At 40.2% G+C, this 11,891-nt stretch overlaps 2 protein-coding genes across 2 annotated transcripts; one reads left to right on the top strand and one right to left on the bottom strand.

The window, feature by feature from the left end:
- Positions 1 to 376: 376 nt before the first annotated feature.
- On the top strand, positions 377 to 6,588 carry LOC135558666 (E3 ubiquitin-protein ligase TRIM63-like). Its single transcript, XM_064992678.1, has 9 exons — positions 377 to 735; positions 1,077 to 1,252; positions 2,440 to 2,620; positions 2,801 to 2,896; positions 3,083 to 3,316; positions 3,551 to 3,573; positions 3,666 to 3,790; positions 3,975 to 4,348; positions 5,954 to 6,588. The coding sequence occupies exons 1-9, from the start codon at positions 568 to 570 to the stop codon at positions 6,047 to 6,049; spliced, it is 1,473 nt and encodes a 490-aa protein (XP_064848750.1). The 5' UTR covers positions 377 to 567; the 3' UTR covers positions 6,050 to 6,588.
- A 5-nt stretch (positions 6,589 to 6,593) lies between these two features.
- Positions 6,594 to 7,320, bottom strand: LOC135558667 (corticoliberin-like). The gene has a single exon (XM_064992679.1). The coding sequence runs from the start codon at positions 7,299 to 7,301 to the stop codon at positions 6,789 to 6,791; it is 513 nt and encodes a 170-aa protein (XP_064848751.1). The 5' UTR covers positions 7,302 to 7,320; the 3' UTR covers positions 6,594 to 6,788.
- Positions 7,321 to 11,891: the final 4,571 nt, after the last annotated feature.

Raw genomic sequence — 11,891 nt, 5'->3', positions numbered from 1 at the left:
TCTAAAAAACATTATAGCCCACTATTGTTCAAGAGTCAGATCAGTGACTTGCAATCGTGAGTTTGTTTGAAAGGCTCTGTCCGGGGGGAAGTCTAGGTACAGATCTAGGATCAGCTTCCCCTCCCCAAATCCTAACCTTAACTATTAGTGGGCGAAATGCACAACTGACCCAAGATCACTGTATATACAACTTCAGCCCACTCTGTTTGGTAGAGGTATGGGCTTACCCCTTCCTGTTTCAGAGGTGGTAACAGCTGGACCCTCTAACCCTTCTCGTGACATTTTCATATATGGGCAAGTAAGCATGGCAACCCTTGACGTGGGGGTTTCTAAATACAGCCTGTGACACTCAGTGGATTGCCAGCTAGGGAGCAACGCGATCCGTTCGAAGGAGCTTTGAGGACAGCAACGAGCGCCGAAACAGGCCCAGTGACTCTGCATTGTTCTAAAGGAGTAGACATCTTTAATCTTTGCCAAGTCAGTTCTTTAGGGATTGAGGGACCGTTGGGGGACTGTTTGTTGGTATCCCTAAAGACAGCAGTAGTGGTTTTGTTTTTCCACTGTGCAATGAATATATCTCTGGGGTATTCACATTCCACAAAGCAAGACAGCAACATGGACAGCTTGGAGAAACAGCTCATTTGCCCCATCTGTTTGGAGATGTTTACCAAACCGGTGGTGATTCTCCCTTGTCAACACAACCTTTGTCGAAAATGTGCCCAAGATATTTTCCAGGTAGGTTGGTTATTTTAAAGCTGAATTTTTAACCTTTAACCTTTACTGCTGTCTCTTAAAGGTTTATCCATTCATATACATTATATGTACAGAATTCTGACATTGTAGTGAAGGTATTGCTCATCCTTTAATTGTCAGTATTCAATTACCACTTATTCTATAATGCTGAAAAGAAACAACGTGTTTCCTCTTGACCCATACCATTACAGAATCAACTAACACACATGTTAACCAGTAAACAACGCAAATACTACTAACCAATATTAGACAACGGTAGGCCTATATTTAAACATTTCCACTGGCTTTATCTAACGCCATTGATACACTGATGTCCTGTGTAGGCCTCAAACCCTTATCTATCGACCAGAGGAACCACGGTATCTTCAGGGGGGCGTTTCCGCTGCCCGTCCTGCAGACATGAGGTGGTCCTGGACAGACATGGAGTCTATGGCCTGCAGAGGAACCTGCTGGTGGAGAATATCATTGACATGTACAAACAAGAACAGGAGTCCTCAAGGTGAGACAGTAAATGCCTAAAAGAAGACAGCAGGCCAAAGACAATTCGTCTGAGACAGACAGAATATCATTGATATGTAAAAACAGGAGTCCTCGAGGTGAGACACTACAGGCCTATTTAAAAAGATTGGCAGACAATTTAGTTGGAGGCACTCAGCAGTAGTCCCGTGTATATCTGGCCAATTAGACAAACAGCAAACCCTCACACCAACAAATCTGGACATCAAAAAAGACTACATACGATCCCAAACAACATATAGAATGAATCGGAAAACTACTGATGAGAATTGGAAAATTGAAGGAGAATATATATTTGTTTTTTCATTATGAAAATGGGGTTTACTCATGGGTGGTTGGACACATTGCCCGTTAGTTAGATTTTGTTTTTATAATGTAGGCCAATGAGGCAGCAGTCAGTTTTATTCCAATTTGAGCCGTACTACTTCTCTAGACATCAATATAGTATTTAGTCTGCTTTTAGGAGAGATAGACAGTACACAAGTAGTTGACAAAAAATACAACTTCTGTCATTAACTATCCATAGTAGATTATCTGCAACAGCTACATGTAAATTCACTTAACTACATCCTAAACAGTAGATCTCTGAAAAGACGTCATCTGCTCCTGCCTTTTTAGCATATCATTTTTGCACAATTTAAAGTTCTTGAGTAGATTACCGGGACAAGACAAATACAATTTTCACATGGACCTATTGCTTGAATCTGGGAGCCAAGTGCAGAATGCGTTTTAGCCACAGTGGTGTGATAGGCTCATCAAGCAACTGTGGATTGGGACTAAGTGACACAAGTGGACTATTAAAAACAGTTATTCAAAATGTTAGCATACTCTTGGTTGCCAAATAAACATCAATTATGGCTATTCTGAAATGCTAACATTTTATGAGGAGAAAGTATGTTTGTCTGTACTACATTTGTTCACTCACTTTGATGTTATAATATTATGGCTTGAACATTTTAGGCACTGTGGACACAAAGGTGTTTTTGTGACTTGCCAGTGTGACCTACATTACTTTGCTCGATTAACGGTATTGCTTCCTCGCTCACAAACTCTCACTGGTAACTCGATTACACCAGGGTTGTTGAGTTTTTAAAAAGGTCACCAGGAAATCTTTGTCCAATGTGTGGTGTAAACAGGATCCCCAAAGTATAACTGTCACCTGTTCTGTAGCAGCAAGCCTGAGCCTGAGCCTGCCAAGTGTGACCAGCCCATGTGTGAGGAGCATGAGGGTGAGAAGATCAACATCTACTGTGTGACGTGTGGCGTGCCCACCTGCTCTCTCTGCAAGGTGTTCGGAGCCCACAAAGACTGTGATGTGGCCCCACTCAACACTGTATTCAATAAGCAAAAGGTTAACTTGTTTATTTTACGTTTATATCTGTCTATTTCCTTTTTCATAATGATACTTTACAGGTATGTCAAATTGAAGTCAAACTTCCCCTTTTTTTTCTAATGAACAGAGTATCAGAGTTGGTACATAAAATGTCATTAAAAAAAAGTTATGCTGGAACTCTGTGTGTGTGTGTTCCAGACTGAGTTGACTGACTGTATAGCCATGCTAGTGGGGAACAACGACAGGATTCAAGGCATCATGAGTCAACTGGATGAGACCTGTAAGACAGTTGAGGTAAAGCCTTCAACCTTTTGTCCTTTCTTACAACAGCATTTTCACATAGTATAGAACTTCAACAATATTGATGGTAAAAATGGTATGCTTAATTTTTATGCACCCTCATTTTTGCTACTGACAAAATCTATATGACCTAGTTATTTGTCAGTTTAACCTTACAGTACAATCATGGCTGTCTAACAGGAGAATGGCAGGAGGCAGAAATCCAAAGTGTGTGAAAGTTTCGATCACCTTTATGCCGTCCTGGAGGAGCGGAAAGGAGACATGACCCTGAAGATCAACGCAGAGCAACAGGAGAAACTGGACTATATAAACGGCCTCATGAGGAAGTATAGAGAGCACCTGGAGAACATGGCAAAGATTGTGGAGACAGGGATACAGACAATGGAGGAGTCAGAGATGGCTACTTTCCTGCAGGTGATGGAAAAACACAGACAAATTACCACCACATAAAATAGTCATGTAAGCATCTGGAATTCTGTGTCAGTGATAAATCAATATCATAATTGGTTATGTACCATGTTAGAATAAAACGTGTAAAAGTGTAAGTTATTACAAACATGTTGTGCAATGTCTTCCGAGATGTTTTCTCAGAAGACATGTTGTGTCTACATCAGAGAAGTAATTCCTTTCTCATCTTTGCTCCCACAGACTGCAAAGCCTCTTCTACAAAAGTGAGTACACATACCCTTTTTTCCAGTTTCAGACTATAGTTCTGGTCCTCAGAAACTACAGTGTAACTGTGATCTCTCTCTCGGTCTACCAGGCTCATTGCAGGCACTAACATCTCCCACCTGGACAAAGTGGAGCGTGGCTATGACAACATGGATCACTACACTGCTAACTTTGAGCGGGAGAGGAGGGTACTGCTCACTATAGACTTTGTGAAAGGTAGGGATTATTGAGTATTGAGTGAGACGTTGGCATTTCAATGTTCTTTCACAATGTCCAAAATCACTACTTCCAGTGCCACAAAATAAACTATGCAAATAACAATAACAAGATCAATGTAAAACTGCAGTAAAAATTAAACAATTTACTATTTTCGTGTTTTGAACTCTTGGTTGTTGTTCAGATGTTGAAGACGATGAAGAATTTGAAGATGGAGAAGAGGAAGTAGAATTGAGGCGGATGACAGGGGCAACCCGTACAGATGTCTCCCCCTCTGCTGCAGGGCCCTCTGTCGTTAAGGCCAACCCTCCACAGCCCCAGCAGCAGACAGCACCCCCACCCCTTCCTCAGAGACCTATTGAGACCCTAGGTGTCATGGCTACCCTGGCCAACCCACAGGGCCCCGTCCGTGCCACAACCCCAGTACAATTCCCATCCCTAACCCCAACACCAACTGCCACCACACAGGCCAGCCCAGTCCACTTCCCAACCACAACCCCTGTTCAGTTCCCAAACACAAATCTGGTTAACTTCCCATCAGCGGAGCCACCGATACAGGTGAGAGGAGTGTTTTTGACACACTACAGCCTAGCCGTGAAATTTACTGAAAATGTCTCAGTATAATACATGATAGAACAATAACTCATGATCCCTGGCTAACTCCATCCCAGCAGCTGCCTAGTGCAGTGACAGTCAAGGTCACATTTGAGTTCACAAACCATATGGATATTTTTAAATATAAAACTAATATTATTATTGCTTGGCTTTTATCTCCCGTACTCTGTATGAGGAAAATGTGGTTATTGAAACCAGTCAATATCCAATCTGTATCAGAATAGCAGCCATTGTTTAAAGCAGCTGTACTCTGCTCAACTCAGAGTGAGCCTGCATGGGGCCTGGCCTGGGTTACGGCAGTGGCTTTCACCTCAGCAGGAGGCTTTAATGATGAGACACCTGCCTGCTCTCTGGTTGCCGTAGCCCTGCGTGTGTGAGGGGTGAAGCAGGGAGGGGGACACTGCTGTTTTCATAGGGATAATTATCAACCACTCTGTTACATGTCATCACCATTGAGTTTCATTTGCATGTGGAGTGCTAATTTGAATGAGCATAGAGTTTACACCAACATAATCATGTGGATTCAATTGAAAAGGGAAAAGCCACCTGGAACAGTTTGTATTCATTCCAGAGGGGAAAAAAATGAATGGCCTACAGATTCATAGAGGCGTTTATCAGAAAGGGTCAGTGTGTGTGTGTGTGTGTGTGTGTGTGTGTGTGTGTGTGTGTGTGTGTGTGTGTGTGTGTGTGTGTGTGTGTGTGTGCGTGTGCGTGTGTGTGTGTGTGTTTGAGTGGCATGTGCATAACCTAAAATCCTCTTGCTTACAGAAACTCTAATAATCCAGAAGAAATAGAGCTTGGTTGTTTTGATTCCTCACAGGAAGTGGCTTTCTGTGTCACAGTTGTGGCTTTGTTTATTTTACTGCATCAGCTTTGGAGTCTGAAAACGTCTACCATTAGGATACGTTTATTTCTTTAATTTGTGCACGGACTAATACTGAAGCACTCAGTCTATCACACTTAAAAGGTTACCCGCTTTAAATTGAAAACATGAGAAGTTTCAATTTAGTGCAATTTTTCTTTCTCAGGTCAAATTGCTGACTGATCTTGTATACTCTGAGGTTATTGTATGGATGCGGATATGGTAATTCAGGACATCATATTGATTGATATAGGACATATTATGGGTGTGAGCAGGTGGGTATTAGTGTGGTGAGATAAATATGGTATACATTTATTTTTATGTTAGAGTTATTTTGTACTTGGTACCTCAAAGAAGCTCTTTATACTCTACAAAATATTTGATTTCCTTGTGTTAAATTAGTGCTTTGGAATATGTAAGCAACAATATTCTCTGTTGAGGTATGTCAGAATCCCTCCTTCATTTGACTTCTAATTTTGTATGGACTTTTTAAGGACATGCTACAGATAACATACATATTTCTTTATATTCTCTCTAAATTATACTTTACTTATTCAGCATGCATTGCGAGTTTTAATTTGATCCCACTTACAAACCCAATTCTGAACAATAGACTATTTATACAACGAGTAGCTTTGCAATAGTTTGAGGGGACCTCTAATGTTTTTGCTCTTTGTTTTTCACAGATGACTTCTGATGCGGCATCAAGTCAGCAAAACACAGATGACAAAGATGGACCCAAACACGTCTTCTCCTTTTCTTGGCTGAACAACCAGAAGTAGATGTTCATTTTACCTCACGACATTGTTGTAATACTAGGTATTGTTTTGGTTGAGTCAGCATCCCCCTGCAGGCACGGTTTAAATAATTACTATGTTACCGTTATATAACTGTAATTTCTCTGTAATTTCTCTCTCCTCTCTAGCATTTCTATACTACCGTAAAAACAAATGTCATTGGGCAGATTTCTGGCTTGAGAAAGCCGTGCGTAATTTGGCACACATTTTGGCAATAGATTTACGCGTGAGTCAGAAAAACGTCTCAATGTATTAAAACACTCAATTTAGTATACACAGCGAGCAATGAATATAACTTTGGAAACTTTTATTATTACAAATATAAATATCAGACATTCTCTTGCACAACAAATATGATTGGTTGCTGATAGTCATATGATTGGCCTATTTTATTATCAAACTTGAAGCAGTTGTACAATGAGAGGGAATTCCAGAGAGAGAGGATGAATGTTTGGACAATATATACAAAATACGTTATGCTTGAATATAAGTTAAAGAACATTAAAAGATATTTGTGTTCAGCATTTCAACTGGCCTTGCCTATTTCTCATCACACTATGTAATAACTACAAAGCGAATTACAACTCGATTTTACAAATCAATAAAAAATAATAACTGAAAGAACGAAAGTTAACCAATTCAAGAGTAAAACAAAAATGGAATAGTAACGTACAGTTTATGTAAGATGTACACAATGTATTTGGTAAATGTATTTCTAACACTTTCATTTCCCGAATATGTCCATCATTTTCCGGTTACTATACGCCTGCTGAACTAATTGCTCGTCTCTAGCCATTTCTAGAACTTCCCTCAGCAGATGGAACGTGAGATCCAATGAGATCGGTGGTTCTTCGCCCGGCCAGGTCCGCTTTCCTCTCTCCGTGGAATCATCCATCTGGTTAGCGTAGCTGTTCAGAAACCGATTGCTGTTACCGACTTTACCTTGCAGAAGACGCTGCGTAAACTGAAGTAAAGCCCTGTTGACCGTTGTTGACCGCGCGGAAGCTCCAGGAGATGTATTCGACAATGAAGACTGGGGCGAATTTTGATTGGAGTTGTCAAGCCGAATGAAGTACTCCTCTCCTAGTCGCAGAAGAATAGGGAGTTGCTGTTGCAGCTCTGCCTGTAGATTGTGGAATGGATCAAGTGCTCCGGGGGTTTCAATAGCTCTACATTCATAGCGGGGTTGGAAGGCACCAAGTAGAGCCACAGCGGAAACGAAGAAATTCAACTTCATCTCAGGAGATTAGGATGAATCTGAGAATTAAATATAGCCTCATTTTCTCATGTTCATAATCACAATTAAACTAATTAAAGTGAAGGTACATGTTGAGCAGCCTAGGATGTGGGTGTCACTTTGACAATTTTTTAACATGTTGTATCTGTATTGTATTTGCATTTATTGCCATTTGACATCGAAAAACTAAATAAAAGCAGTTGCTTATGTTGTAATTGCTTATTTAATTACAATATTGTATTATTCACTTTTATGTTAACTATTACAACCTCATTGAATAATAGTTAATACTGTATGAATCAACAGTTAAGTACTACAATTTATGGTAACTAGGAAACAATTCTATCAATAATTAAATTATCTGCACACAACACCACAATTACATCCCTAAAAGAAACAAACAATTCAAGATGTTGTAAAATACCTGAGTTTAGCTGTGACAGAAGATGTTCCTCTGCAGTTGTAACGAAAATGATATCCTATTCTACAGTTATTTTGCCTTCCAATGAGCCTGAAATAGTGAGTTTTTAAAAAAAGCATCGAAACAACACTTATATATCATAGACCTGAGGCCATGTCATCATGTTCTGACATGATGATCTGCGCAAGCAGAGGCATCATGCCCATAGGGGGCACAGTGGCATGTGCCCCCTCATATTTGTCCTGTAAAAAATTCAAATCCAATATTTTTTTAATGTATTTTTTATTTTTGTTGTTTGTCTGTAATACTACTAGCCACCTAGTAATTTTATGAAGTTGGCTTTAGCTAGCCTGGATAGGTTACCAATCTCCCAACCTCATAACTACCAAGAAGCCATTTCAGGCTGTCAATCAAGTTAGAGGAGCTAGCTTGTCTAACTATCTTAGCTGTCATGCTTGCTGGCAAGGTTGGTAGTCAGGAGGATATAGACAGCTCAAGACATGCAGAAAAATAGACATATCTTTGTTTAAACATAGAATTAAGCATAATGACCATGGCTCTAGATTGCAGGAAAAAGCTGTTTCAGGTGTTTGAAAAATGTTCCAACTTATGGTCGGAGCCTAGTCCCCTTGGACCCCCCCCCCCCCCCCAGCCATCCTCACGTACTTCGGTTTTGCCCCCTTCGATTTTTGGGGTGCATGACACTCCTGTGCCGAAGCGCTAATGTAAAGTTGACTTGGCAACACCAGAACATGAATGGGAGGCCTCCCTCAGTCCACAGTGGGGTTAATATCAGATGAGTCATACAGTAGGTCTAATTGGGATGTGTCGTTTTCCAGAATCTAGAGTGCCATTGTTCAACTAACTATGCGCGTGGCCTTGTTCCTGCATGAATTAATAAATTCATGAATTAATGTTATGGACAGTGGTACAGGGTCAATAGTAAAATACAATCTTCATCATCTTCACCACCACCACCACTCTAGTATGAGTCAACCAAACATAAGTTGGATGTCATGAATGTACATTTTCCCCCACAACAAAGTAAGGAATTTATTTTTAATTGGCTGCAGAGATCGATCAGAAATATGGTCTTTGCCCAATATTGTTTGATTCAAAATGGGTACCAAGTAGATGTCGCTGTTATATTTAAACAACATGCAGTTTGGAAAGGGTCAACGCAATGGCAAAGGTCCAGATACACTTACCCGCCTGCCAAACTGGCAAGATAGGTGGGGGGCCTGCACTTATGGAACACAGGAAGGACACCTGTGACCTTTTCCAACAGAAAGTACTTGGATTGAATCACTAACATTTCAGACAGGACGACCTGAAATAGCAGAAGAGATTACAAGGGAGAAGTAGCATTTTTGAGGGAGAAAATATTATATATATTTCACAATCATATTATCGCCCAGAGTAGGTTATGAATATAGTTCATTCATATGCCATATAATGAAAGATATGAACTTGTAAGGTGTGCGTACTGGCGGTAGAGAAGTCAGGCGCAGGAGAGCAAAGACTATGTTACAATGGTGCAGTTTAATGATAAAAATCACTGTGAACAAAAACCATATAAACAATGGGACAAAAACCCCAGACATAACGTGCACAAGCACTTACGATAAACAATACGGGACAAGGACATGTGGGGTCAGAGGGTTAAATACACAACATGTAATTGATGGTATTGAAACCAGGTGTGTGGGAAGACAAGACAAGTGACGTCGACCGCCGAAGACAAGACACCGGTGACGTCGACCGCCGAACGTCGCCCGAACAAGGAGAGGGACCGACTACGGAGGAAGTTGTGACAGAATTTAAGATGTCTAAATCTGTTCACGTCTCAATTGAAAATGCACTGCAAGCATGTATGTTTACCTGACTGCACATATACAGAGAAGTGATGAGAAACATCCACAGCATTATAAAGGTGTGGGTCAGCCTGAAACCCTAGCATTATGTCACCCATGCAAAGTGTAGGTGTGTGAGGGGGACATTTGAATGAATTGTTCTGTAAGACCTTTCATGCATCCCTTCAAGAGCGAAGTTTCCTAAAATGTTGTTAGCACTAAGATCCTAATTACAGCTGTTGAATGATTCTCTTCCCACAACATATACTGTAAGTCCAGGTTGTGTCCCAAATGGCACCGTATAGTCCACTACTTTCGACTAGGGCCCATGGTGCTCTGGTCAAACATATTGCACTTTAATAGGAAATAGAGTGCTATTTGGGTTGAAATGCAATATTCGTATTGTATCAGACTATTGTTTCAGCAATTACAGTCATATTGCCTCAATTGGGAACAAGACCAAGACATGCAAACAGCTGTTTAAACAAAATGTTCCACTAGATCCAGGAAAATAAATAGACAGGAATACCATTAAGGTAATACATGAATATGAGTGTTTCCAATTCATCATCTCTGCTTTCTCCACTCAGCTTTTCAAGACACAATGTTTCCCTCCCTACAACTTTCCACTCCCCTATCAGAATCGTAATCAGCTCCTTAGTTGCTGGACCGCCACTGGGCACAGATGAGGGAATGGATTTGTATGCTGTCCAATATTTATGTGTAGCTATTGATGATAACAAGATAGATACAACATGTATTTTTGGTATCTCTTATTCTCGTACTACATTCACAAACAGCTTTTCAAACACCTGCTTCACAGTGTGAGATTGAACAATATAAGGAAATGTGTTATTTTGCTTTGTGCTGATGTGGGATTACACATAGATTGTATGCTAAATTTAAGGGCATGGTCAGAATAGAGAAAATGTTCAGGTTAAAATCAATTAGTCTTTTGTATGTGCCTCATCCATTTTGAAGTTGCTTGATTTATCCATAGGCAGTACACATAATTAATTATTAAATACTTTATTTTGTAATCTGATGGAATTAATATGACTAATTTACATGCGTTAGGAATCATAATTAGGTGTTAATGATGAAACATACATATACATTAACAGCTGCTGGTAGCCAAATGGATGACCCCTTAAGGATGTCCCTATAGAAATTCTTTAGAAACTTGAAACTATGCACTATGCACCATATTTCCAGGACTTTACTTTGTTGGTGTGTCATTGGTGGACCTCATCTATATGGTGAAGGTAAATTTGGGTTGTGTCCTAAATGGCACCCTATTTGCTATATATTTCACTACTTTTGACCAGTGGCCCTGGTTAAAGTATTGTACTATATGGAGAGTAGGGTGCCATTTGGGACACAGATAGCCTATATGTGCATCAGATCACTCAGCCAGTAAAATGTACTATCTAAACCTTATGACTCCACTTGGTTGCAGGCTTTAAAACATTCACATTGCATTATGTTTAACCACTTGTCTATGATAAATGTTGCTACTTAGGGTTAACAAGGTATAGTGATTGTGATTCTTCTATGAATAATCAGTATTTCTGTTTCATGATCTGGTTTAAATGATGGTAAACAAATCCATGCTTTCTGGCCTTTTCCTCCCCTGTGTCTGTTGATTCTGTTTGTGGTGTATTGCCTGATCGCCACCACTCTTTGACCTTTAGTGGCCAATGAGTGACTGATGACATAACGTCCAAAGCTCGCTCTCATTGGTTTGATACATTCAATTGTAATGGACCTGACAAGCTTAAATAGCTCCATGATTTGGTGATCAAAAACATCAGTTAATTAAGACTATAGCGAGTGCGTGCTAGTGGCAGGGATGTCAAGCGCAGGAGAGTGAACTTAGTATAAACGGAGCAGTTTAATGAATATACAAAAACTCAGAAAACCAAAATATACAAAATAGAATAAGAGGGTGTAAAACCCGTCGCACACCAGAACATAACTTGCACCAATACATACAACAAACAATCACCGACAAGGACATGATGTAAAACAGAGGGTTAAATACACAACATGTAATTGATGGGATTGGAACCAGGTGTGATGGTAGACAAGACAAAACCAATGGAAAATGAAAAATGGATCAGCGATGGCTAGAAGGTCGGTGACGTCGACCGCCGAACACCGCCCGAACAAGGAGAGGGACCAACTTCGGCGGAAGTTGTGACAAAGACACAATACAGGCATTCATCTACTTGTTCCCCTATGGAATACATGGAATATACAGCAATATGTCAAATAAGGCTAAACTGTACACAATTTACTGAGCATCTCAATGTT

The sequence above is a fragment of the Oncorhynchus masou genome, chromosome 17 (assembly GCF_036934945.1).
Source record: "Oncorhynchus masou masou isolate Uvic2021 chromosome 17, UVic_Omas_1.1, whole genome shotgun sequence".
NCBI lineage: Eukaryota > Metazoa > Chordata > Actinopteri > Salmoniformes > Salmonidae > Oncorhynchus > Oncorhynchus masou.
Note: the sequence above shows the minus strand (reverse complement) of the source record. Positions and strands in the feature narration are given on the sequence as shown.

Coding starts and splice junctions, on each gene's coding strand:
- LOC135558666 (XM_064992678.1), top strand. CDS start 568: ATGAATATATCTCTGGGGTATTCACATTCCACAAAGCAAGACAGCAAC. Junction 2,897..3,082: donor AGACCTGTAAGACAGTTGAG/GTAAAGCCTTCA, acceptor GCTGTCTAACAG/GAGAATGGCAGGAGGCAGAA. Junction 3,317..3,550: donor AGATGGCTACTTTCCTGCAG/GTGATGGAAAAA, acceptor TTGCTCCCACAG/ACTGCAAAGCCTCTTCTACA.
- LOC135558667 (XM_064992679.1), bottom strand. CDS start 7,301: ATGAAGTTGAATTTCTTCGTTTCCGCTGTGGCTCTACTTGGTGCCTTC.